Consider the following 27,575-nt stretch of genomic DNA (forward strand, 5'->3'; position numbering starts at 1 on the left):
GTCAAAACCAACTTCCGGATGACATAGGTCCTCTGACCAAGGTTTTAGATATGGCAGAGGAGGCCAAGGCCTCGGTTCCCTCATTGCCCCTGATGTCCTTTCCAACTGGGCGCAGTGAGCTATTGTCCTCTTGGGCAACATGAACTGCGCCCTGTGCACTGAACGCCGCCGCTCCCTCTTCATCAAGGTCACCTCCAAGCTTGGGGACCCTGCCTCTTCTGAGGCAGGGGCAGTTGCACAGGGGGGCTTATTTGGGGACCCTTTTGTGACAGAGCTGGGGAAGTTTGTGGCGATGCTTACGTTGCTGGATGAGGTGCAGGCCAATATTAAACGCGTCTTCATGCCCAGGTTTTCTAAGGGGCCGGTCATGGCAGGGGCCGCTTAGCTAAGCATTCTTCCTCTTTGAGGGGACAATGCTCTAGGAGCGGTTAATATCAGGCAAATCCGTGCTTCAATCATTTCTACCCGACTCAGGGACAATGCTTACGTGGTCATGGAGGTGCAAGGACAAGCGCAAGGACAATCAAGTGGTGCTGCTGGGAATGGTAAGTCTTCTTCCTTCTGCTCAGATAAAGGTGGGAGGGAGGCTGGTTCTATTCCTCTCAGCCTGAGCTTCCATTATGTCAGATGCATGGGTCCTCCGTAAGGTACAACAGTTCCAAATTGAGTTTTACAGTTCCTCCCATCAATTTGCTCACCCAAAGGTGCATCTGATTCTCTGTCCATGATTCAGCACTCAAAGACAAAGAGGTTTTAGCCCTCAGGCAGAAAAGGGCCATCTGCCTGTCGGTGGTGCATCCCAAGGGGTTCCTTAGCAACCTTTTTCTAGTCAATAAAGCTGATGGAGGCCGCAGGTCTGTGATCAATCTCAGGGACTTCAACCAGTGGCTAGTATACCGCCACTTCAAAATGGAAGGGATTCATCTTCTTAGGGACGTGCTGCTTCCCTCCAATTGGATGGTGTGCCTGAACCTGAAGGATGCATACCTAGTGGTGTCATTTTGTCCCCCACACCATCATTTTCTGCAGTTCTTGCAGTGCTCTCCAACCTTCAAGTTTCTCACTCTTCCCTTCTGCCTCTTGTCGGGCCCATGGTGCTTCATGAAGGTTCTCAAACCAGTGGTAGAGTTCATTTGTGCACAAGGTATCCAGCTTATCATCTATCTGGACGACATGCTCATCCTAGCCCAATGCCCTGAGAAATTGATGGCACACCTCTAGATAGCAGTAAATCTATTGCAGGGTTTGGGGTTTGTTAACAACAAAAAGAAGTCTCTCCTGATACGGCCTGTCGGAAGCTGTCTCTGTATATACTATATCAAAATGAGATATAGGCCCTCATTATTACTTCGGCGGTCTGCCAGCCACAAGACCGTCAGGGATGGCGGTCATCTGACCGCCATATTATGACTGCTGGTGGCTCTCCGCCAGAATTTGTGCAGAGAGCCGCCAGCCTATTATGAGTTGGTAATAGGCATGGCGGTGTTGTGGTGACGGGGTGCTGGCGGTGGAGCAGTCCCCAAGGATCCCGTTCCCTCCCTGACGACCACTGTGAAAAGGTAAGTGCCCATCGGATGGAGAGATGGGGTGTTGAGTGGTGTGTGCGTGCATGGGGGTGTTTGTTTGTGTGATTGGAGGGGGTGGTGCTTGTGTGCATGTCTGTGTGTGATTGTGAGTGTCTGTGTGAGTGCGTGAATGGATGTGTGGGTGGTGGGGTGTGTGAGGGTGTATGTGTGTCTGTATGAGTGCGTGATTGCATGTGTGTGTGTGGTGCGTGCATGCTTGGATGGGGTGGGGGGTCTCTACGGGCCTAGGGGGGGACTGTGGCTGTGTGAGAGGGGCTAAGGGGAGTCGCATACTGGCGACAGGAATGTAAATTCTTGTTGCCAGTATCCCTTCTGCCAGGGATTTCCTGGCAGTGTTGCTGCCAGGGAATCCCTAGTGGGGTAAAGGAGGCTCCAAATACCGTCAGTGGTCTATGGTAGACTGCCGGGGCGCAGGTGGTCCACCTTCGCGCCGGCGGCCTGACCGCCCTAGCGGTACAGGCGGTGAAATGGCTGCTTTGGAGCCTGTTCACCGTCGTGGTCATAATCTGGCGGTCCAGCACGGCAACCCCGTCGGTGGTATTACCGCCACCGCCAGTGTGGCGGAGCTGGACCACCAATGTTATAATAAGGGCCATAGTGTGCACAGAGTTCGGGGTTCCCCAGATGCTTAGCAGAGGCTAAAGTAGATAACTAATGCTCTCTTTTGTGGTAGTGTGGTCGAGCAGTTAGGCTTATCAGAAGGTAGTGCAAAGCATTAGTTGTACACACACAGGCAATAAATAAAGCACCTACTCAATGACTAACTCCAGGCTAATATATTTGTATTGGAAAAATATACTTTGTTACTTTCTTTCTAGAACCAAAAGGATCTTGTTGCAGGTAAGAACATTTGCAAGTAAGTATCAAGCATATGTATCAAAGACACTTTGGTGGTCATTACAACCCTGGCCGTCGGTGTTAAAGCGGCGGTAAGACCGTCAACAGGCCGGCGGTAAACATTTTGCAAATACGACCGTGGCGGAAACCGCCAACAAAGACAGCCACTTTAACACTCCGACCACCACAGCGGTACAAACAAACAGCGCAGCGGTCACCGCCAACAGACAGGTGGAGGACAAAGTACCGCCCACAGTATCACAACCTACCAATCCGCCACCTTTTCTGGGGCGGATTCACCGCGGATAAAAACGCAGTGGAAACAGGACTTCGAAGGGAAAATGCTCACCTCTACACACCCCACGAGGAACGAGGACACCATGGACCCGAAACTCCAAATTCTCCCTACGATAGTCTTCCTGCTCCTCTACCAGGAGCACGAACACCGGTGGCAAAGACCACGGTGAGTACTGCACCTACGACACAGGGGAGGGAAAAAACAGAGACACACACACGCAACAACCCCACCCCCACCCACTACAACATCCACACTAATACAGCATGATACATCACAGTTACACCCCCCAACACCCCCCAGAAGAATGCAAAGACAATAGAAAATGAGTGTAACCATTGTAATATATTAAAATCAAGTATACAAAAATATATATATATATACACACCATGTACCAAATATATACCAAGCATAGTAGTCCAGGTAGTGCTCCAAATAAGTCTGTGGAACACTGGGCCCACGCGGTATGGGCGAGGCCCACACAAGATCCCCGACCATGATGGAGAGAACACTGGAGGGGCATCAGAGAGCAAGAAAACAGGCACCTCAGGGTGAGGGAAAGGGGGGGCACCTCAGCCGGTTGAGTGCACGACGCCAAATCCACGAGAGGACCACATGCCCACTGTTCAATCCTGGGGAGTGCAAAGCCACAGTCTCTCAAGTCTCTACAGTGGGGGGTTGCCCACTGTTCAATCCTGGGGAGCGCAAAGCCACAGTGTCTCAAGTCTCTATAGTGGGTGGGTTGCCCACTGTTCATTCCTGGGGAGTGCAAAGCCACAGTCTCTCAAGTCTCTACAGTGGGTGGTTTGCCCACTGTTCAATCCTGGGGAGTGCAAAGCCACAGTCTCTCAAGTCTCTACAGTGGGTGGTTTGCCCACTGTTCAATCCTGGGGAGTGCAAAGACACAGTCTCTCAAGTGGATAACAGTCTCCACTGGTTCTGGAGGGGGCTTTGTGCCCAGAGTGCTTCATCCTGCCAAGGACAGAGGTAGTGGATGGATCTCTCCACTGGTTCTGGAGGGGGCATGGTTCCCAGAGTGATTCATCCTGCTAAGGACAGAGGTAGTGGATGGATCTCTCCACTGGTTCTGGAGGGGGCATGGTGCCCAGAGTGCTTCATCCTGCTAATGACAGAGGTAGTGGATGGATCTCTCCACTGGTTCTGGAGGGGGCACGGTGCCCAGAGTGCTCCATTCTGCCTGTGACGGACTCAGTAGTGTGAGTGCCCTTGGCGATCATGGGCCAGCGTTGCTTGAGATGGCGGTGTCCTGTTTAGCAGTGCTTGAGATGGCGATGCCATGTTCAGCGGTGCTTGAGAAGGCGGTGCCCTGTTCAGTGGTGCTTGAGATGGCGGTGCCCTGTTCAGCGGTGCTTGAGACAGCGGTGCCCTGTTCAGCGGTGCTTGAGACGGCGGTGCCCTGTTCAGCGGTGCTTGAGACAGCGGTGCCCTGTTCAGTGGTGCTTGGAGCGGCGGTCTCCTTTGCAGTGACTCAGCTGCTGACGGTCCTTCATGGCCCAGCGGGGCTTTTGCTGGCGGTCCTTCATGGCCCAGTGGGGCTCTTGCTGGCGGTCCTTCATGGCCCAGCGGGGCCCTTGCTGGCGGTCCTTCATGGCCCAGCGGGGCTCTTGCTGGCGGTCCTTCATGGCCCAGCGGGGCTCTTGCTGGCGGTCCTTCATGGCCCGGCGGGGCTTTTGCTGGCGGTCCTTTATGGCCCAGCGGGCTTTTGCTGGCGGTCCTTCATGGCCCAGCTGGGTTTTTGCTGGCGGTCCTTCATGGCCCAGCGGGGCTTGTGCTGGCGGTCCTCTCTGTGCCAGCTGGGCTGGTGCTGGCGGTGGCCTCCTGGGCAGCTGGGCTGGTGCTGGCGGTGGCCTCCTGGGCAGCTGGGCTGGTGCTGGCCTCCTGGCCAGCTGGGCTGGTGCTGGCGGTGGCCTCCTGGCTGGCTGGGCTGGTGCTGGCGGTGGCCTCCTTGGCAGCGCGGATGATGGCGGTGACCACCTGGGCAGTGGGGATGATGGCGGTCTTCTCCGCTGTGCTGCTCTTCCCAGACTTGCTGACTTTCTTGTGCCCCTTCCCCACCTTGGAAGGTGTGGTAGCTGACTCCACACTCCCACCTGTACACCTGGGAGCGGCTTTGGTGGCTGGAGTCTTCCCCCTCTCCTGCCGGGCACTGGCCAACTTCTGATGCTTCACAGGTGGGGGACTGTCTGTGCTGTGGCTCCGTGCCACACTGGCTGCCCTGGTGGCCGGTGCACTCCATATTCTGGTGACTACAGGCACCACTGGTCCCGGAGATGTTGTGGCTGAGGTGCTAGTTCGGGACCTAGGAGACGGACGGGGTGGGGGAGGTGTGGGAAAGAGGTCAAGGTTGGATAGGAAAAGTTTTTGGGAGACACTGGGATGGGTAGCTGGAGGGGGTATGGGAGTGGAGGAAGAGGTTGTGGTTGTAGGAGGTGTCAGTTTGATGACTTTGGGTGAAGGTGCATGCGCTGGAGGCTCTCGTGAGGTGGATGGCTGTTTGGTGGGTGTGTGCCTGCGTTTGTGTATCTTGGGAGGGGGCGTCACAGACACACTGGGAGAGGACACAGGGGACATGTGAATGGTAGTGGGGGTGGTGACTGCACGTGAGCGGGGTGTGGTGGTGGGTGTGCTTGTGATGGTTGTAGTGACTGTAGAGGTAGTGCATGCAGGTGTGAGTGTAGACGAGACTGGGAGGGAGGAGGGAGACGAGGGGGAGGGGGAAACAGTGGAGGCAGTGGATGTTGGTGTGTCTGCATGTGTGTGATGCTTGCGTGAGTGGCTGTGGGATGTGTGGTGCTTATGTTTGCCTGAGCTTCCATTGTGTGTTGACGTGTATGCATGCTGGTCTAGAGGTGTGCTTGGTCTGGGTGGAGGAAGGTGGAGGGGGGAGGCTAGGGGCAGGGACAATGGCTTCCATCAGTGCTGAGGCCAGAGTCTGAAAAGCTCGCTGAAGGCCGCCTGACCAGAATGAATGCCCTCCAGGAATGCATTGGTTTGTTGCAACTGCGTTTCTACACCCTGGATGGCATTCAAAATGGTAGACTGCCCAACAGTGAGGGACCTGAGGAGGTCAATGGCCTCCTCACTGAGAGCAGCAGGGGTGACTGGGGCAGGGCCTGAGGTGCCTGGGGTGAAGGTGATGCCCACCCTCCCGGGTGAGCGGGCACGGGGCAAAGGCTGAGGGGCTGCTGGGAGGGCGGTGCTGGTAGGGGGGGTGGCGGCTGTACCTGTAGATGGGGGGGGGCACAGATGTTGCCCCCACCACAAGGGAGCTCCCATCAGAGGACGAGTCCGTGTCACTGGTCTCAGCTCCTGTCCCCGCCGTGGAGCTCCCCTTGCCCTCCGTCCCACTGGTGAAGTCCGATTCCGTAGTGTGGCCCTCCATGGCCATGTGGGATGCAGCCCCCTTGTGCTCCGGTGCCACTGCTCCTCCGCCTGATGATGCTAATGCCCAAAGAACAGGGAGACCACAAAAAGGGGGGGGGGGGACGACAGAAGAAAGACATGTTGAGTGCATGCATTACCGCTACCGTTGGCGGACATGACAGACACAGAAGCCCCCTGCACTACGCGCGCTCTTGGGCTCCACTGTTCAATTCCTGGGAAATGGCCTACTAGGCTATGGACGACATCTGCACACATGGATGACACAGGGGCATGACTAGGTGTAGTTGGCACTCTACAGAGGTGCGGTGGGGTGCCACATGACCTGCCTTATGGAGGGACCTTGCTAACGGAACTCACCCTGGCCTAGGGAAACCCACAGCCCACCTCCCCCACCCAGACACCTCCACAGCGCGCAAAATCTGCAGGATGAGAGTGTACTCACCCCCTTGTGGCTGCTGTGATACCCTCAAGGGCCCATCCAACCCCGGGTACGCCACCGCCAGGATCTTGAACATCAGTGGGGTCATGGTGCGACGGGCACCCCTCCCACGTTGGGAGGCCATCCCCAGCCTAGCCTCCGCCGTCTTCTTGCTCCAGCGGCGAATGTCCTCCCATCTTTTCCGGCAGTGGGTGCTCCGTCTGTGGTAGACCCCCAGGGTCCGGACGTCCTTGGCGATGGCACACCAAATATATTTTTTCTGGTGGGCGCTGACCTACATGATTTGTACAGGGGGAAGACAAAGTTATTACCAACTGCACCGTCAAACTGATTGGCCCCCATCCCTACCCTTGCCATGTGGCACATGCACTCCCCGTTGTTTCATGCACGCCGCACTCTCCCCCCTTCCTTCTTACATCCACTCCTCTCCACACAGGCATAGCCCATACAGCATGCTCCCAGTGTACTTACCTGTTTGTCTGGAAGACCGTAAAGTAGCGTGTACTGGGGGAGGACCCATCCATGAGTTTTTCCAACTCCTCTGATGTGAAGGCGGGGGCCCTTTCCCCAGACACTCGAGCCATTGTCTCTTCCAGACCAAGGTCACAGCAGCACTTGTAGTGTAGGTCCTCTCCTGTCGAAGATCAGGTATCGAGTGATTGAACAGATAGAAAATGGCAGTCACGTCCGCGGCGGTGCGTACCATCACTGCCGGCGTACATTGTCATGCCTACCGCGATGGTGTACAATGCCAGCGCAGTTACCTCACATCCCATTGTCCCACTTTACAGGTCAGGCAGCCGCCATTTCAGGGGCCCACATGGCTACATTTTCTACTGTGTCACACATACCTAGGCCTAGACTCAACACACATACAGGACACTTTTTAGATTATGAATGGTGTTCAGTGTAAGCTGTGGGTACGTACCTCTGAGCTGTTTGACTCTGTGCTCGCTGTTGTCCTTCATAAGCACCGTCCGCTGGGAAATGTGAGGAGATGGCGGCATCCTCCGGTGTACCGACCCCTGATGGACCTGTCGACAATGGAGGAAAGACATGTGATAATCACATACAGGCTTGACCATGCCACAATCCAGGAACTGTGTACCCAGTTGGAGCCAGACCTGATGTCAGCTATCCGCCATCCCACAGGAATCCCCCCTCAAGTGCAGGTGCTGTCAGTGCTCCATTTCCTTGCAAGTGGCCATAGCATCAGGGATGTCCCCGCCTATGTTTTCCAACGTGTTGACCAGAGTGTTGTCCGCCCTGCTGAAACACATGCAGAACTACATCGTTTTCCCTCTGGTGGAGGATTTGCCTACAGTGAAAGATGATTTCTATGCCCTGGGACATATCCCCAACATCATAGGTGCCATTTATGGGACACATGTGGCTTTGGTACCCCCCCACAGGAGTGAACAGGTGTACAGAAACCGGAAGAGTTATCATTCCATGAATGTAGAGATGGTATGTTTGGCAGACCAGTACATCTCCCATGTGAATGCCATTTCACTGGCTCTGTGCATGATGCCTACATCCTGCGGAGTGGCAGCATCCCTTATGTGATGGGTCAACTCCAGAGGCACCGTGTGTGGCTATTAGGTGAGCACCTGGAAGCAAGACAGTGGGAATGGTTGTCTGGGGATATCCCTCCAGGTTAGTGTGTGTCTAACAGTTGTCCCTCGCCATTTGCAGGTGACTCTGGTTACCCCAACCTGTTATGGCTACTCACCCCAGTGAGGAATCCCAGGACAAGGGCAGAAGAATGCTACAATGAGGCCCATGGGCGAACTAGGAGGGTGATCGAGCGGACCTTCGGCCTCCTGAAGGCCAGGTTCAGGTGCCTCCATATGATAGGTGGATCCCTATTCTACTCACCAAAGAAGGTGTTCCAGATCATCGTGGCCTGCTGTATGCTTCACAACTTAGCTTTGCGACGACAGGTGCCTTTTCTGCACGAGGATGGTCCAGATGGCGGGGTTGTTGCAGCTGTGGAGCCTGTGGACAGTGAAGACGAGAAAGCAGAGGAAGAAGACATGGCAACAGGGGCTCAGTGATCCAGCAGTTTCCAGTGAAACACAGGTAAGAATACAGACCTGCCTTCTACATGTACTTAAACACTACTGCCTCTCTACTGTCTGTCGTTTTCACCCAGTGTATGGTCACTGAGTTGTCACTTTCCCTTACGATTTCACAGATCTGGGTCCCACAGTGTGTCATCTGCTTTGATTCCTCATGGACTAGAACTGTGTGACATAGGTATGTTGACATTACAAATAAAAGAGCTTTTTGCAACAGTTATTTTTAATACGGTATTCCGAAATCACAGTCTGACTCCAGATTGTTTTGTGCTTTAAGGGTGTTTATTTAAATGCTCCATATTGGAGGGTGTTGTAAAATGGTGAGGGGTGATGGTGGAGGAATGTCCATGGCAGAGTCCAGTCTATTAGTCTCACAGGTGCATTGCCCAAATGGGAATAGGAAGTGGAGCTGGGGCAGTTTGAGGATGGACATGGTGACAAAGTGGGACATTCAGGGTGGTCTTATTTCTTGGCGGGTTCTTGGCATCGTTCTCTGTCTTGTTCCTGGATCTCAGGAACCGTTTGCGAGGTGGTTCTCCCTCTGCAGGGGGTGGGCTGCTGGTGTGGTGGTCCTGTGGCGGTGCCTCCTGTCCACTAGCGCCGGCGGAGGTGGTGGGCAGTTCATCGTCCATGCTAGTGTCAGGGGCCCCTTATAGTGCCACAGTGTCCCTCCTGGTGTTAAGTACTTCCTTCAGCACCCCTATGATGGTGCCCAGGGTGGAATTGATGGTTCTGAGTTCCTCCCTGAAGCCCATATACTGTTCCTCCTGCAGGCGCTGGGTCTCCTGAAACTTGGCCAGTACCGTTGCCATCGTCTCCTGGGAGTGGTGGTAGGCTCCCATGATGGAGGAGAGGGCCTCGTGGAGAGTGGGTTCCCTGGGCCTGTTCGCCCCCTGTCGCACAGCAGCCCTCCCAGTTCCCCTGTGTTCCTGGGCCTCCGTCCCCTGGACTGTATGCCCACTACCACAGCCCCCAGGTACCTTTTGTTGTTGGGGTGGTGGGTTAGCCTGGGTTCCCTGTAGTGGTGGATACACTGCTTATTGATGTGTCCTGGGGACGGAGGTATGGGCCCGCTGGGTGGGTGCTGTGCTGGTGTTTCCAGAGGGTTGTAGCTCTGTGGTGGCCTGTGACTGGGTGTGGGGAACCGACTGTCCCGAGGTCCCCGATGGGCCGGGCTGGTCATCTAGATCCAGTTGGACAGAGGTGCTGTCATTACTGTGGGCCTCTTCTGTTGGTGGTGTGGACATGTATGGACCCTCCTGTCCGGTGACGTTGGGTAGGGGTCCTGCAGGGGTATAAAAGGATGTTTATTACATCGGTGTGTAGCATGGTGTGCAATAGGTGGGTGACCATGTATCCCAATGCTTGCATTCCTATGTGGGACCTTGTGTGATGATGGTTTAGGGGGGTGTATGGGTATGTGCAATGGCTATGCTTTAGTGATGTCCATGCGTTGTAGCATGCAGGGCTTGGTGTTGGGATGGGTGAGTTGTGATGTTGGGACATTTGTGAGGAGTTAGAGTGATGGGGGTGAGGGTGAGGGTGGGGGTATGTGCTGGCATGCAGGTAGGGTGGGGATGTAATAGTTAAGATTTGACTTACCAGAGTCCATTCCACCACCTACTCCTGCGAGGCCCTCAAGATGTAGAATCGCCAAGACCTGGTCCTCCCATGTTGTTAGTTGTGGGGGAGGAGGTGGGGGTCCGCCGCCAATCTGCTGAACCGCCAGGTGGTGTCTTGATACCACGGAACGCACCTTCCCCTGTAGGTCGTCCACCTCTTCCTGATGTCCTCCCGATATCTTGGGTGCTGTCCAACTGTGTTGCCCCTGTCCACTATTCTTCGCCATAGCTCCATCTTCCTTGCAATTGAGGTGTGCTGCACCTGTGATCCGAATAGCTGTGGTTCTACCCGGACGAATTCCTCCACCATGACCCTGAGCTCCTCCTCCGAGAACCTGGGGTGTCTTTTCCGTGCCATGGGCTGGTGTAGGTGATGTGTGGGGTGGTGTGTGGGGTGATAAGTGTGCTGATATGTAGTGGTGTGTAGTGTGAGGTGCGTGGAAGTTATGTGGGTGATGGTGTTGTGTGCCTGTGGATGCTAGTATTGTTGATGGTGGTGTCTCTCTCTGGCCTTAGTTTGTGAAATTTTGTCGTAGGGGTTTGTGGGTGATGTGGGGGGTGTGTTTTATATTGTATTTGATGTGTGGGAGTGGTGTGTGTGTGTATCAGGTGTGTGTATTTTGAATTGTCCAATGTGGCTGTGTTTTGGAGATGTGTGTGTATTTTGATTGCAGCGGTGTGTACCGCCAATGGAATACCGCGGTTGAAAGACCGCCATGTGGATTCGTGTGTCATGATAGTGTGGGCGTATTTCTGTTGGCGTGATGGTGGAGGTTTTGTTTTCGCCAGTTTATCCCTGACCTTTGGTGTGGCGGACTTGTGTGGGTGTCTGAATTTTGGCGGATTCCGTGCTGTGGGTCATAATAGCTGTGGCGGTTTTCCACGGTCGCGGCGGTGTGTTGGCGGTCTTCTGCACGGCGGTAAGCCACTTTTACCACCAATGTTGTAATGACTGCCTTTGTTTGGAACTTGTTTACAGGCAAATAACACTTTTCCGTTTCAAAATTAGGCAGTGCAATTTTTAGAACAGTCCTGGGGGGGAGGTGTTAGTGCAGTTTTGAGGTACGTACTCGACTTATAGTTCCAGTCTCCGGGGTTTAGGATGTCTACTGGTTGGGGCTCAGGATGTCCCCAAACCTACACTACCAGCAACATGGGGCCGGCTGGGTGCAGAGGTCAAAGTTGAAGTTGAGGGAAGATTTAGAATAGGATCCCATGGAGACTGGGAGCACTCGGAAACAGATCTGCTGGCAGATAAGTATCCATGACTTCGGAGGGCAGACCCGGGGTGGAGGTTAGGTGGGTGCAGGGTGCAAATGCTCCCAAGGCTTTCAATAGGGGGACCCCGGTGGTCACAAAGATGCTGCAGGCTTTGGTCCAAGGGGTCAGTTCCAGGAAACCACAGACTGGGCAAGGAGAAGAGCTTCCTGCTGAACATTGCTGGACTGGTGGTCAGATTTCCAAAGGCCAGTGGGCTGCGGGTGCAGGGCTACCTTTAGGCGTCAGGAATATTCATACGGTTCTCTCATGGTCAGGGGGGTCCTGCAGGATGCGTTGCCTTTTGGAAGCAGGCCATTAGGGCTGGGGCCAAAACTCTGCTGGGGTCAGCATAGCAGTCCTTCTTGCTTATTTCTTCTTCTTGTTGAGGTTGCCAGGGACCTGGTGAGCTAGGTTCAGGGGGCCCCTAAATACTAGATTTAGTGGTGTTACAGGGGTAAGAGGGCAGTAGCCAATGGCTACTGTCCCCGAGGGTGGCTACACTCTTCCTGTGCCCACTCCCTTTGGGGAGGGGAGGCACATTCCTAACCCTATTGGTCCCTGTCCTTCAAACAAAGATGGAGGATTCTGCAGGGAGGCGGTCACTTCAGCTCTGGACACCTTAGGGGTGGTCCTAGCTGTAGTGGTCACTCCTCACTGTTTTACCTAATTTTACCACCAGAATAGTCGCCAAAAGTGGGGCTTCGCCTGGGGGTGGGCATCTCCACTAGCTGAAGTGCCCTGGGGCACTGTAACAGGAGGCTTGATCCTTTGAGGCTCACCTCCAAGTGTTACAGTTCCTGCAAGGGGGAGGTGTGAAGCACCTCCACCCAGAGCAGGCTTTGTTTCTGACCTCAGAGAGCACAAAGGCCCTCACCCCATGAGGTCAGAAACTTGTCTTTTAGTGGCAGTCTGGCACAGACTAGTCAGCCTTACACTAAAGGATTGGGTAAGATACAGGGGGCATCTCTAAGATGCCCTCTGTGTGCACTGTACAATAAATCCAACACTGCCATCAGTGTGGGTTTTATAGTGCTGAGAAATTTGATACCAAACTTCCCAGCCTTCAGTGAAGCCATCATGGAGCTGTGGAGTTCGTAATGACAAACTCCCAGCCCTTGTACTCAATATGGCCACACTGCACTTACAATGTCTAAGAATGGACTTAGACATTGTAGGGGCATATTGCTAATCCAGTTATGCTCTCACCTGTTGTATAGTGCACCCTGCCTTAGGGCTGTAACACCTGCTAGAGGGGAAACGTACCTATGCCACAGGCAGTGGTTGGTGGGCATAGCACCCTGAGAGGGATGCCATGTCGACTTTAGCTTTTTCTTCCCACCAATACACACAAGCTGCAATGGCAGTGTGCATGTGCTTGGTGAGGGGTCCCTTAGGGTGGTACAATACATGATACAGCTCTTAGGGACCCTCCTGGTCACACAGCCCTTAGTACTACTGGTGCCTTATACAAGGGACTTTGCTGTGTGCAGGGGTGTGACAATTGAGGGAACAATGGTACAGTTTTAGGGAAAGAACACTGGTGCTGGGGCCTAGTTAGCAGGATCCCAGCAAACTCTCAGTCAAGTCAGCATCAATATCAGGCAAAAAGTGTGGGGGGTAACCATGCCAAAAGGGGCACTGTCCTACACCGCCTGAGTAGGCAAACTTCTTGGGGTTCATCATAGATTCCACCTCTTTCTCCCTAAGTCTCCCATCTCTGAAGATTGCGAAGATCAGGCACGAAGTCCGCCAAATGCAGGCAAGCCATGCACGGCTTTCAGACAAATCTCCTGTTTGGTGGGGATTCTCTCCTCTTCGAGCCAAGCTATTATTCCAGGTACTCTCCATTATGGGGTCTTGCAGCGATTGAAGGCTCATCGCCTGAGGACCGGCCTAACCTACCCTTAAGCGATTCAGCTGACGACGAAGCAAGAGAGGAGATTCAGTGGTGGCTTACTCATATGGAGGCCCGGAATGCAAGAGCAATCTTCAGTTCTACTCCTGACCTGGTAATAGAAGCAGACGCCAGCAGGTCCGGCTGAAGTGCCAGATGTGGTGATTTCTCCACAGGAGGAAGTTGATCACCGCTAGTAAAATGTTTACATATAAACTGCCTGTAGCTCCTGGCGGAGTCCTACGCGGTTCAGTGTTGGACAGAAGATTGCATCCAATCCAAAGTCCTTTTGAAGATGGACAATATTTCGGTAGTGAGATATATCAATCATTTGGGAGGCACCAGATCGCAAGCTCTGGCAAACATGGCAAAGGAGTTTAGGAATTTCTGCCTGGAAAATTAGGTATCGGTCACGGCGGAGTATCTCCCAGGTCAGGTGAATAAGGTAGCAGATTGGCATTCATGTTAGCTTTGAGACCCGTGCCAGGTTTTTCAATGGTTAGCAAACAAGTGGGCCCGTTTTTGATCGACCTATTCGCTTCACACCTCAATCATCAGTTGGCATGGTTCTTCAGCTACAGACAGGATCCCCTGGCGGAGGCGACAAACAAATTCCTTCAAAACTGGAGCCAGGAGAAGGGTAATGCATTTTCCCCCTCTCCAGATCACCCAGGCGTCAGCTCAGGTTCGCAGACAACAGGCGGAAGCGGTCTTGATAGCACTCATTTGGAAGTCTCAAGTGTGCTTTTCAGTTTTTCTGGAACTTTCTGGGGCTTCTCCAATCCAACTCATCCTCTTTCCTTACATTCAGCTGAATCCAGACCACGAGCTGCATCGGTTGGTGGCAGAGGGGTCCTTTACATCTTATGGCGTGGCGGATTACAGGCAACGCTGGAAGCTCCCAGGCCTTTCAAGCCAGGCCTATCCAGAGCCTGCGCGGACAGCACAACAAAACGCTACCATTCGTCTTGGACGAGATGGGTGTGTTGGTGTCTGACAGGGCGTGGATCACGTGGGATATGATGTAGTCCAAGTCCTTAATTTCCTTTCACGCCTAATGGAAGATGGACTGGCATATCGCTCCATTAACGCTTTTTGTTCATTGATTTCAGCAGGACATGCTCCTATAAACGGTGTCCCGGTTGGTGAGCAACCTTTTGTTTGCAGACTGCTTAGAGGGATTTGTCTCTCTCTCTCTCCCACCAGAACCACGCTATTCGGCGCTTTGGGATGTCAATGTGGTTTTGAACCTATTCTTGTCTTGGCAACCAAATCGTTTTTTGTCCCCGAAAGAGCTTTCAGCTAAGTTGGGAACGTTGCTATGTCTAGTCTCCTGCAGGAGGGTCTCAGACATGCGGGCCTTGGATATAACAGCCAGGGTGTTTTCCCCTGAGGGGGTAGTTTTTAGAAAAAGTAGACAAACCAAGTCCAGTACCTATTCCATGGCTTATCCAGCTTTTTCAGATTCTCCCAAACTATGTAAGGTTAAATGCTGAAAAGCATATGAGAAGATGACGGAGGAAGTTCACCCTCAGAGTGAGAGACAACTTCTCATTGCAATGAGAAAACTGTACAGAGGCATGTCATCACCTACAACAGCCAGATGTATTTGCTGGGTGATGCAAGAAGCTGGTATTGACACTAAGGTATTTGGAGGACATTCAACAAGAGGAGCAATGGAATCAAAAGCTTTTTGTCTGGGGACACACTTAAAAGATCTCATGCGTGCATCAGACTGGTCTTCAGGATCTAGGTTCAAGGTATTCTACTTTAAGTCATTGGTGAATATAGCCCAATTGGTGGTAAGCGCCTCTGTGTCCTTAATAGAATTTAAACTTACCTTCACTTCAACTAGGCACATTTTCATTCTTGGTGCTTATGAAATGCTTGAAACTAGACCAAAACATTTGGGGCCAGATGTAGGAAGCCGTTTGCATGGTGCAAACTGCGAAAATCGCAGTTCGCGCCATGCAAACAGCCTTATGTGATGCTCATTCACAATTTGCGAGTCGGTACCGACTCGCAAATTGTGAATGCGACTCGCAAATAGGAAGGGGTGTTCCCTTCCTATTTGCGAATCGCATTGCAATTCGCAGTTACCACCAGTGTCACACTGGTGGTAACTCATTAGCAAAAGAGAAGGGGTCCCCATGGGACCTCTTCCCCTTTGTAAATGTTGCCCAAAAGGTTTTTTCAGAGCAGGCAGTGGTCCAATGGACCACTGCCTACTCTGAAAAAACGAAACCAAATGGTTTAGTTATTTTTTGTATTTTGCAACTTGTTTTCCTTTAAGGAAAACGGGCTGCAAAATAAAAATAAAAAACTGCTTTATTTAAAAAGCAGTCACAGACATGGAGGTCTGCTGACTTCAGCAGGCCACCATCCCTGTGAGTGCAGGGACTCGCTATGGGGTCGCAAAATGCGACCCACCTCATTAATATTTATGAGGTGGGTTTTGCGACCCCATAGCGAGTCGCAGACGGTGTCTGAGACACCGTTCTGCATCCGATATTGCGACTCAGAAATTGCGAGTCGCACCGACTCGCAATTTCCGAGTCGCAATATCGGAAATTCGTACATCTGGCCCTTGGTTACTTATAATAAGGGGCATATTCTCGGTTTAGTCTTGAATCCCAACATCATGATTACTAAAGTTCAGATCATTCATGTTATTTGGTCTGACCACTCTATGATAACATTTACACTTCCCATAAGTTTGAAAAGAAGTGGCAGAAAATTCATTTTTAAATCTTTTCAGAAATGGCAGCATATAAGCAATGAAAATATGTGACACTCTTCTGAATAAGCTCCCACCTTGACCTACAGCACAAATGTGTCTGGAAAGGAATTCCCCCACTGGCTGGCAAGTGCTGGTGATCAAAGAGTTGTAATTTGTATAAAGCATGTACACTTGTTTTCCTATGAACTAAAAGAGGCCAAATCAAAACTTTGTCAGTTAGAACGACAATGGTGGAAGGATTACTCATCTGAAAAGCGAAGAATAGTTAAGAAAAGGATGACTGCCTATTAACAAACCTTTTTTAACAAAATATTATTGGACACAAACAAAATAGCAGAAGCTTCTAATAAGCAGAAGGAAATGGATGAAACATTAAATGACCTGTCGGCCTCAGATAGAGTCACCCAGAATATTGCTCCTTTTCAAGAATTTATAAAAAAAAAATACAGAAAGTATCTCTTCTAGTAGTATACACAATAGCTTAATTGTACAGGAGAGGAACTGTATCACTTTGCAATTCTTTTCTCCGATCAACGAATAACAGCTCCATACTTCGATGTCCAAAGTAAAACGTAGGGTACCACTTAACCCCTTCCCCCTAGCATTTTAAACTGAATGCTCTATCTGAAATTAAAAAACGTATGTTAACCGTATTGAACTAGTCCCTCCCTCAAGGAATAGCTCCCAACTCAATGCAGCTGTAATCCCTCTCCTGAAAAAAACCAAGGAAAACACAACAATTTTGAAGAATTATCGTCTGATATCTCTACCATTCACATCTAAAGAATATTGAAGCCCATGTGGCCCAAGAACTCTGCTGTTATTTGCAGTAGACTGATTACCTCAATCCTCTTCAACCTGGACTCCAGCCATCACATAGTACGGAATTTGTCATACTTTCAGTACAAGATACATGAAGTTGTAACAAAGCATATACATCTGCACTACTCCTATTAGTTCCATCTGCGACCTTCAACAGAGCCTACCATAAATATTTCCTTGGAAATGGCAGGCAAGACCTTTATCGTGTCCTATTTAAGGCTTCAGCAGTCCAAGTGAATTGTGATGGTCACTAGGGATCTTCAGTTTCCCCGCATCTGTTGAATATATACAGCAGGCCTCTTATCAAGACGTTGGGAAATACAGACTCTAAAAAAAAAATTCCGATGGAGCTCCTTCTTAGAATAGTGAGCACCACCATCTCCCAACAGAATTTTTAGCACATCAGGCGCTACATATGGGTGATGGATGGGTAATAATTTATTAAAATTAAACTCAGACAAAACTGAAATTGTGATAGTCAACAATAATGCAAACCTTTAGGACCATTTGTACTGGCCTACTGAAATAGGCCCCATCCCCATTCCCAAGTCAAAAACCAAAAGTGTAGGAGTATTAATAGATGGCAACCTCTTGTTAAAACCCCAAATTGGAGAGGTGATTTGTATATGAATAGTTACAATATACAATATTAAAAAGATCTCCTAATTTCTTACACAGGACACTTTCAAAACAATTACTATGGCCTTAGTCCTTTCTAGATTAGATTATGACAATTCAATCTATTGTGAACTGTTAGACCTGACAGCCTTAGGGTGGTCACCCCTAACGTTTTTCCTGCCTCCGTCCACTTTTTGGACACTGTTTTAGCTGTGTATGCCCAGAATGGTAATACAAAATCCTGCTGACTGGTGAAGTTGGATTTAATATTACTATTTTAGAAATGCCATTTTTAGAAAGTGAGCATTTCTCTGCACTTAAATCTTTCTGTGTCTTACAATCCACGTCTGGCTGGGTTTAGTTGACAGCTCCTTGTGCATTCACTCAGACACACCCCAAACACAGGGTACTCAGCCTCACTTGCATACATCTGCATTTTGAATGGGTCTTCCTGGGCTGGGAGGGTGGAGGGCCTGCTCTCACACAAAGGACTGCCACACCCCCTACTGGAACCCTGGCAGACAGGATTCAACTGAAAGGGGACCTGGTTCACTTCTAAGCCACTCTTTGAAGTCTCCCCCACTTCAAAGGCACATTTGGGTATAAAACAGGGCCTCTGCCCTACCACCTCAGACACTTGCTGGAGAAGAAACCTGAACCAGAACCTGCACACTGCCAAGAAGAACTGCCTGGCTGCCTAAAGGACTCACCTGACTGCTTTCTACAGAGGACTGCTGCCTTGCTGTTGCCCTGCTGCCTTGCTGAACTCTTGCCTTGCTGCAGAAGTGCTCTCCAAGGGCTTGGATAGAGCTTGCCTCCTGTTCCCTGAAGTTTCAGGACCAAAAAGACTTCTATCATTCAACTGGACTCCTTGTGCGCCGAAACATTTGACGCACAGCTTGCTCTGCGGTGAAAAATTCACAGCACACCGAACCGGAAAGACGCTGCTCGACCCGCAAGGAAAAGATCGACGCGACGCCTGCGGTGCGACCGGAACTTCAACGCACGGCCCGCCTGGACAACGCCACCCGACTTCCAGAGAGGAAATCGATGCAGCATCTGCCGTGAGGAAGAAAATTCCACGCACAGCCCACCAGAACAACGCGCAGCCGGACAACAAGCCTAGGATTCCACCTACAGACCCCGTGGCATCTGAAAACCCCGCAACCCACAGAGGAGACCTGTCCGCGTGCCGGAAATCGACGCACGTCTTCCCGCGTGAAAAATAATGACGCAAGTCCGTGTGTGAAGGGGCGAAACCGAAGCACACACCATTTTCCACGCATCTCCTCCTCTGCGGCCCTTTGCGGAGATTTTTCACCCCAAACCAGGTACTTTGTGCTTGAAAGAGACTTTGTTTGCTTTTTAAAGACTTAGGACACTTTGGGGGTCATTACAACCTCTGCGGTCTTTTAACAAGACCGCCGAGGGACTGCCGTGCGGAAGACCGCCAGTAGTGGTGGTTTGCCGCTCGGCGTATTATGACCGTTGGCTGCCTCCGTCGTTTTTCCGACGAAGAGGCGCCAACAGCCATACTTGCGGGCCACTGGGAAGTGGAGGTTGCTCCACCTCCACCGCCACACCAACAGAACACCGCCCAGCTAATCACGTCCTGTGATTCTGCGCGGTGGTGTTCTGTTGGGGGTGTGGTGTCGGCGGAGCTGCCCCCATGGCTCCCGTCCCCTCCCGGCGGATCGACGGACCAGGTAAGTCGATCGTCCGTTAGGGGAGGAGGGGTGTTGTGTGGGTGCATGGGGGTGTGCGTCTGTGTATGTAGGGGGTGTGTGAGTGCGTGTATGCTTGCAGGGGTGTTGCGTGTTTTAGAAATGAGTGCATGTATGTCTGTATGGATGTGTGCGTGAATGTCTGAATGAGGGTGTACGTGTCTGACCGTGTGTGTGGATGTTGGCATGTATGTCGGTGTGTGTGCGTGTATGTGTGTTGGTGGTGCCTGCGTGCGTGTCGGGTGTGTATGTGTAAGGTAATGTCGGGGGTCGGGGTGGGGAGGGGGACCCTGCCACCTTTGGGGGGTGGCAGGGTTGGTGGGGGGTGTAGGGGAAGGACTCGGGGTGGGGGTTGGGGGAGACCCCTATCAGTGCCAGGGAAGGAATTCCCTGCCACTGATAGTGCTTACCGCCATGGATTTCATGGCGGTTCCTACCGCTGGAAATCCACGGTGGTAAGCCAGGTCAAAATACCGGCGGCGGTATTGTGACGGCCGCCGGAAGGAGACCCGGGTCTCCAGCCCAGCGGTCGTCTCCGCCCTGGCGGGCGGAACGGATAAGCTGAGGATGACCATGGCGGTAACCAAAAAAAGGTTACACAAAAAAAGACCGCCAGCCTGTTGGCGGTCTTACCGACGCTTTAACACCGTCCGCCAGGGTTGTAATGACCCCCTTTATGTCACTTTTCAGTGATATCTCTACAATTTCATATTGCATCTTTTATTGTTTTGACCTGAAAATACCCAGATAAATATTATATATTTTTCTAAACACTGTGTGGTGTATTTTTGTGGTGCTATATTGTGTTATTGTATGATTTATTGCACAAATACTTTACACATTGCCTTCTAAGTTAAGCCTTACTGCTCAGTGCCAAGCTACCAGAGGGTGGACACAGGATAATTTGGATTGTGTGTGTGACTTACCCTGACTAGAGTGAGGGTCCTTGCTTGCTTGGGTAACCTCACTGCCAACCAAAGACCCCATTTCTAACATGAATGTTTATACACAGACTTCAGGTAATTCAAAACCTAGCAGCTCATTTTATTCATAAACTCCCATGGGGCTCAAATGTTAGCCCAGTACTGAAAGCCTTACATTGGCTTCCTATGGAGCAAGGAGTGAATTTGAAAGTCTGTTTCCTTACCTTTAAGGCTGCAGAGGACATTGGTCCCCAATTGATAGCCAAAAGAGTATTAACATTCAGGAGTTTATCTCCTCATTCGTCAATTTCCCGAATATACCCAAATTCTGGAAAAAATGAATTGGAGGACATAGTACCTCATTTCAAGCCCCTTCTCTTTGGAATTCTCATATCTGTGAATGGAAGTGGACTATAAAAATATAAAGGCCTGGCTATTCAAAAATACCTATTTTTGAGTTGTTCCGAAACCAATTGTGAATGTGTGCTATATAAAAATATCTAACATAACATAACATTAATGAGGGCACACACTGGGTGCCCCTTGCCAGCAGAGCTCTGTGATCTACTTTTAGAATATCAGATAACATGGAGCACTTCCAATAGACTTGGAGATTGTGAAGTCTACTCGGTGAAGTCACAAAGCCGGCCAGAGGAAAATCAAACAGGAGTAAGTGGTACAGCTTTCCTTGGGATGCAACAGCATCACTTCTACACCACAAACCACTGGCCAGTTGCCTTGTTTGCTATCCCTCAGACATTTCTCTTAACAGTATGGAAGTAACTCATTAGAATATATAGAATTGATTATATTATTAATCAAAATGGGCTGAAGTTAAAAGTATATCAAATATTACAGGCTGAGTATGGCTCCTGAATATCAACTCCAAAATCTTACTTGACCATGATATTGTGGTCAGACTATTATGAGCATAACAATAATGTGGGACAAGTTATCAAGGGTTTCTATACAGTATTATCAGTGTTTAAAATAAGGTTTAGTAAAACATTGTGGCATATAATATCCTTTTAACTGATGTATTTTTGTGTATTTTTGTTATACTTGTATGTAAAACATGTTTAAAAATAATAATTTTCTAACGGAATTTCTATATGCTTTTTTTTATTTCTAGGATTTATTGTGAGGATGGTTCGGTTTATCCAATATTTAATTTTCATAAATGTTTTGTATTTTAGGTAAATCAGACCCCCCCACCCAAAATACATTCTCTTTCCTCAGTGGTAGTGAGATTAGAGTTAGAATAATACACCTGACTCCCTGAGGTTCATGCACTTTGCTCATTGTTTGTGGGACCGGGGCCAGAAAAGTAAATCACACCACCCCACCTTAGTATGCACAATTTCCCTTTGTTTGTGGGATTGGAGTTATAATGTTAATACTCACCACCCAAATATGTGCACTTTCCATTATGAATGTGCTGCTTGAATTAGATCAGTAAATTTCAAACCTCAAATATATCCATTTTTCCTGGTGTTTGTGGAACTAGAGTTAGAACAGTAAATCTAACCTCATTTGTTTATGTAACAACTCCAGTGTTAGGTGTATTGACGTCTGAATTGTACATTTCATGCCATTGAATGTATACTGCTGCCCCAATGTTTGCTGGTTTAAAGTTATACTAGTAAATATTACCCTGGCATCAAATTACATATTTTTAAATATTTGTAGAATCGTAATAAATAAATATATTTTAGAATGTTTGGCAATTTTTTTAGTATTCAAATTATTTTGTAGTTGTTTATAATATTTATGAAAAATGCAAACATGTTTTGTTAGCATTATTATTTAAATTATGATGGGGAGAAGGATATGTCTTATTTTTATTGTGAAATGCTGTATTTATTGATGTAATTCATGTATATATTTTTTTGTATTTATTCATTTATGTTAGGGTTTTATGTTTATTTTAATTATTAAAGTTTGATGTTGGTACGTCTATGTTTAAAAATATTTAAGAAGGTTTATACTGCAGGAATGGATAACTTTCTTTAAAAAATACATTTAATATAAATGTATATTTCGTTAATTGTTTATGTTTTCAACGTATGTTTTTATTATAAAGCATGTATTTCCCTTTTTATTATCAAGAAAACATCTGATGCCATTTATAATGCTGCCATTTAGAATGGTGAAAAAGCTAAATTCCATTCAAGAATCAGGACGCTCAAATTCTTCCCTTAGCCAAACGCAAATAGAAATTTGCAAAACCAATAGGTCTCGCTGATCACTAAAAAAGTCAGATCTGTTGCCTTTGACAGTCCTTAATAATAACAATGCTCAATGATCGTTAGCTAGGAATTTGGGGCCAGATGTATCATCTAACCCTTTTGTGATTTGGTAATAGCGATTTTTTAGAAATCGCTATTTCTGATTCGCAAAATGGTATGTATCCTATTTGCAATTCTGTAATAGCGATTTCTTCAAAATTGCAAATGCTATTACCGAATCGCAGATAGCGATTTTGAGCCCATTCGCACCTATGGGCCTGTAGGCCCATATTTGCAATTTTTTTGCATTTCCCAGATTGCGAATTCCTAACTTGAATTCGCAATTTAGGAAATGCAAAACCCTAGGGTGCTGGGGGCCTAAGGCCCCCTCTGCTGCACCCCAAAAAAATATTTTAGGACTTGTAAGGCGCACACATGCCAAAGTGGCATGTGTGCGTTACATGTCAATTTTAAAAATGAATTTTTAATGCATTTTTTAATTTTGCACATGGTTACCACCAAGTTTTACTTGGTGGTAATTGCGATTCCTTAATGCCCAATTTGCATTAAGGAAAAGCTCCATACATGTGCTTAAGAAATCGCAAACAAGGATTCCTTATTTGCGATTTCTTATTTAGAGAATCGCAATTTGCGATTCTCTAAACGGGCTCGCAATTTTAAGGAATAGCTATTTTAGCGATTCCTTAAAATTGCATTGCCACTGCCTTTCACACATTCTGAAAGGCACTTTTGCATTCGCAAATGGCAATTCACACTGTTTGCGAATGCAAAAAGGCTTGATACATGTGGCCCTTGGTGCTGACACCTAAGTAACATTAAGGGCCTGATTTAGAGTTTGGCGGACAAGTTACTCCTTCACAAACATGACAGATATCCCGTCTGCCATACTCCATAGGATATTATGGAATCCTAGTTCGGCAGACGGGATTCCGTCATGTTTGTGACAGAGTAACCCCAGCCGCCAAACTCTAAATCAGCCCTACGTTGGGTAACAGTAGCACCCTATTGACAATGATCTACAATCACATAAAAGCAATAACAATTCCTATAAAAAAAGGTTGTTTTTATACATTTACTGTCAAAAAATGTGTTATTTGGACTGAATTTTCCATACACTCTCTGCATTTTAAGAATATTGTATTTGTATATTATCCCAAGGGATTGTGTTTGTGGTATTTGGGCAAATAGGGAGGAAAAATAATGTGTGGGCAAACAATTGTGTCAGAAATATCGAGGGGACAACTATAGGGAAGGTACGTTTCCATGGGAAAGCATGTTTTATTAAGCTTGACACCCCAAATACATACCTTGGTGATGTATATATCTTGAAGGTACATTTTTGCGGATTTAAGAACAGTAAATCTACACTTACCTATTTGTACTTACCTTCTTGATATTTTGGTCCTCTATATTTTAGACCCAATATTCTGTCCACACAATATTTATGCCACTTGATATTCTATCAGACGTCCGTGTTTGTTGAGATGTGTTTTTAATCACAATTACAAATACTTAACCAGCATATTGTGTGTGTTTACCTGGAATCATGGTATCGTTCCGACAGTCATACAACATCCCAAGCTGAAGAGGCCGACCCAGCGCTGGTAATACCTGGATGGAACACATATTGTTCGAATCTCTACAAAGAGCTGAAAAACAGAATCAAAATATGAATGTACACTATTCTCATTTCCTTCCGGTAAAGATATTTGTATACATAATCACAGACAGTGGAATTGTACACTCTCGACTGGGAAACGTCCTTAACAACGCGGGCTAAGCCTTGCGTGCCGTGTCCCCACGTTTTTAGGGCTCAGGTCAGGCAGGTGGGTGGGGGTAGTTTTTTTTTTTTTTTACAGGGGGCAGGGATTTAGGTCTCAGGTCGGGGAAGGGGAGCACTGTCATGCAGTAGTTGCACACATGGTGAAGTAAATGGGGTTGGGGCTGGGTTTAGGGTCAGGTTTTAGAGGTGGGAGCAGTTTTAGGGTTCATAGTCAGGGTAGAATTTTTTTTAGGGCTCAGGGCGGGCAAGGGGGCACTTATATGCATTAGTTGCACATCTGGCGAGGTAAGTGGGGCTGGTGCAGGTTTAGAGGGGATTATTTAAGAGTTGGGAGCGATTTTAGGGCTCAAGGAAGAAGAGAATGTCACTGTATTTTTTTTTTTTTTACAGGGGGCAGGGTTTTAGGGTGAGGGGCAGTGGTTGCACATGTGGGGAGGTAAGTGGGTCTGGGTTTGGGGGGGAGTTTTTAGCAGGGGGGGCAGTTTTAGGGATCAGGATCGGTGTAGGACTCAGGGTAGTTTTTATGTTTACAGGACGCAGGGTTTTAGCGCTCTGGGACAGAGAGTTGTATGACACAACCATGCATGCCTTTTCACACATTCCTTTACTAAGCATGCTTTTACAATGAGATTTGTTGTAAAGGAATGCTTGGTAAAGGCATGCGTGATAAATACGCATTTTGTGGTTCCAACTGCGTTGTTAAGACATGCGTGGTTTAGGCATGCATGGTTGTGTCATACAGCCCTCCCGACCTTGACCTCTCTAGACCAGCTAGTAATAAATGGTGAAAGATGCTGATGCCCCTGCAAATGTTGTCACAAGACTAGGGTAACTAGGAAATATCTGGTAGAGTACATGCACAACCGGTCAGTGTGGGAACCAGCATAAACACTGAGTGCCCTAAACCCCCATAACATTGCTGTCAGTTTTAGAGGGAGCACAGACCCCCAGGTGTCCTGGAGGTCAATGGAGCAGCTGTGACTGTGGGGACAGTGTAAGGACTGGTATATCATGAAACCTATGGAACAGCTGTCAGTGTGGGTGTTGGTATAAGGACCTGTATGGAACAGCTGTCAGCACAAGAGTTCAGTATAAAATCTGTACATCCAGAACTGCTATGGTATAATGAAGGCAGTAACCTCACACCTGTTAAAACGACTGTCACTATTATCCTTGTAGGAAGAATAGGGCTAAAGCGGAAAGGAAGTTCTGCCTAGCCTGGCATGGGTTTTTTATGTCACAGTATAGTTTGTTAAAATAATCTCAATTAGTGAACTCTATTAGGATTATAATGCTGTGAAATGAGAACACAAGAAAACGAACAGCTCCTTATGCTTAGGAAACACTCTCACAACACTGTAGTCACTGTATTGTAAAAGCTGAATGTTAAAAAATATATATTGATGCCATAAATTGTAGTTTTAAAGGGTGCTGGTATACAACTAACCAGTGGTTTAGTCAAGTTTCGGAAAGTACTTACAAGCGTTCCAGTTATCGAGACTATGCTGGATGCTAGCTTGTTTCATACATTTTGTTAGATTCTATATTGAGGACTACCATGCATCATCATTTGCCAGCTGAATGATTGTGAAAACCTCTGCTTTTTATGTAGATTACTCTGTATACCTTGTTCTAAAAGATACAATAGTGTTTAATAATTAGGCAATACGCTGTATCGTTCACTCTATTACTTAACATGTATTTACTAATATATACTGTGACATATTAACCCATAGGGTGCCTTGGACGAGATCACCTCGTCCTGCACCCGGGACACAGGGGGAGCGCTAACGCTCCCCCCATGGGCCCCCCACCCACACCCCCCGGTCGTGGATGGAAGGGGAATCCCTTCCCCTTCCACCCCCGACCCCCTCCGGCAATCTGATGACGTCAGCACGCTCACAGCGCGCCGACATCATCAAGTATTGTCGGGACGCGCTGGAAGCCATTTGCTTCCAGCGCGTCAAGGGAAGAGGACTTTCTATAGGCAAGTCCTTCACTTTTTGGGGGTTTGGGGAGGGAAACAGACACGGGGGGAAGGAAAGGGTTTTTCCTTTAGGGTCCAAGGGTCGCTCCCATGGGGGGCTATTTTTTTAATCCTATTTCTGCCCCCGGGGGGGGGGCGAAAACCACTAGACACCAGGGATTTCATTTTTCATATGTATTTTGGGAACGACCCCTTGGGCAAGGGTCGCTCCCATGGGGGGGGCTATTTTTTTTCCCTATTTCGCCCCCCCGAGGGCAGATTGGCCATGTTTTTGGACGATCTGGCCCCCAGGGGGGTCGAAACACACTAGGCGCCAGGGATTGTGTGGTGTGTGTGTGTGTTTTGTGTGTTTGGGGGCACCACTTGGGCAAGGGTCGCCCCCCCAAAGTGGGGAAATTTTGTATTGGCTATCTCTGCCCCCCCTTGGGGGCAGATGGGCCTATTTTTGTAGGTCCATCTTCCCCCAAGGAGGGCAGAAACCACCAATACGCCAGGGATTTCTTTTTTTGCTCCCCTTTTTTTGTTTTGTGCTGGGGGTGCCCCCTTTGGCAAGGGTCGCCACCTAAAGGGGGCACAGAGCTGTTGCCCATTTCTGCCCTCCTTGGGGGCAGATCGGCCAATTTTTTTTACAACCATCTGCCCCCAAGGGGTGCAGAATCCACTTAGGCACCGTGTGTGTTTTGTGTGTGTGGGGGGGGGGGGTGGCACCATTGGCAAGGATCGCCCGCCCAAAGGGGGCACATTAGTGATGCCCATTTCTGCCCACCTTGGAGGCAGATCAGCCTATTTTTGTTAGGCCCATCTGCCCCCAAGGGGTCAGAGAGTTTTTTTTTGGTTCCCTTTGTTTTTTTGTGTGCTGGGGGCACCCCCATTTGCCCCCTTTGGCAAGGGCCGCCCCCCAAAAAGGGTACAGAGCTGTTGGCCATTTCTGCCCCACTTGGGGGCAGATCAGCCTATTTTGTTAGGCCCATCTGCCTCCTAGTGGGGCAGAAGCCACTTAGGCACCAGGGACAGTTTCTAAGTTCTTGGTGGCGGGGTGTTTGTCAACTGGCTAAGTATTTGTATTTGTGATTATAACAGTTTATTTCTTCTTTTTGTTCTAGTTCAAAGCTTTTGCTTCCTTTGCTGTGGATCCTTGCGGTTTTGGCAGTAGTTGTCTTGCGGTTTGCATAGTTGCATGTTTTAGGTAAGTGAAAGCAATTTACTCCACAGGAGTATTGTTGACATGCATGAATGACATGTTTGTAGGTGGTGTACTAAATGCAGTATTGTGTGTGAAATTGTCCTTAGATTTGAGTACGATATTTGTG

At 48.9% G+C, this 27,575-nt stretch overlaps 1 protein-coding gene across 1 annotated transcript in view; it reads right to left on the reverse strand.

Moving 5' to 3' along the window:
• Positions 1 to 27,575, reverse strand: part of LOC138299188 (stonustoxin subunit beta-like) — a 136,953-nt gene that overhangs the window by 84,725 nt on the left and 24,653 nt on the right. The window contains exon 2 of the mRNA XM_069237285.1: positions 24,034 to 24,144. Within this exon, the coding sequence (XP_069093386.1) occupies positions 24,034 to 24,121 (88 nt within the window). The 5' untranslated portion in view covers positions 24,122 to 24,144. The remainder of the gene's footprint in view (positions 1 to 24,033; positions 24,145 to 27,575) is intronic.

Source organism: Pleurodeles waltl, chromosome 6 (assembly GCF_031143425.1).
Source record: "Pleurodeles waltl isolate 20211129_DDA chromosome 6, aPleWal1.hap1.20221129, whole genome shotgun sequence".
Taxonomy (NCBI): domain Eukaryota; kingdom Metazoa; phylum Chordata; class Amphibia; order Caudata; family Salamandridae; genus Pleurodeles; species Pleurodeles waltl.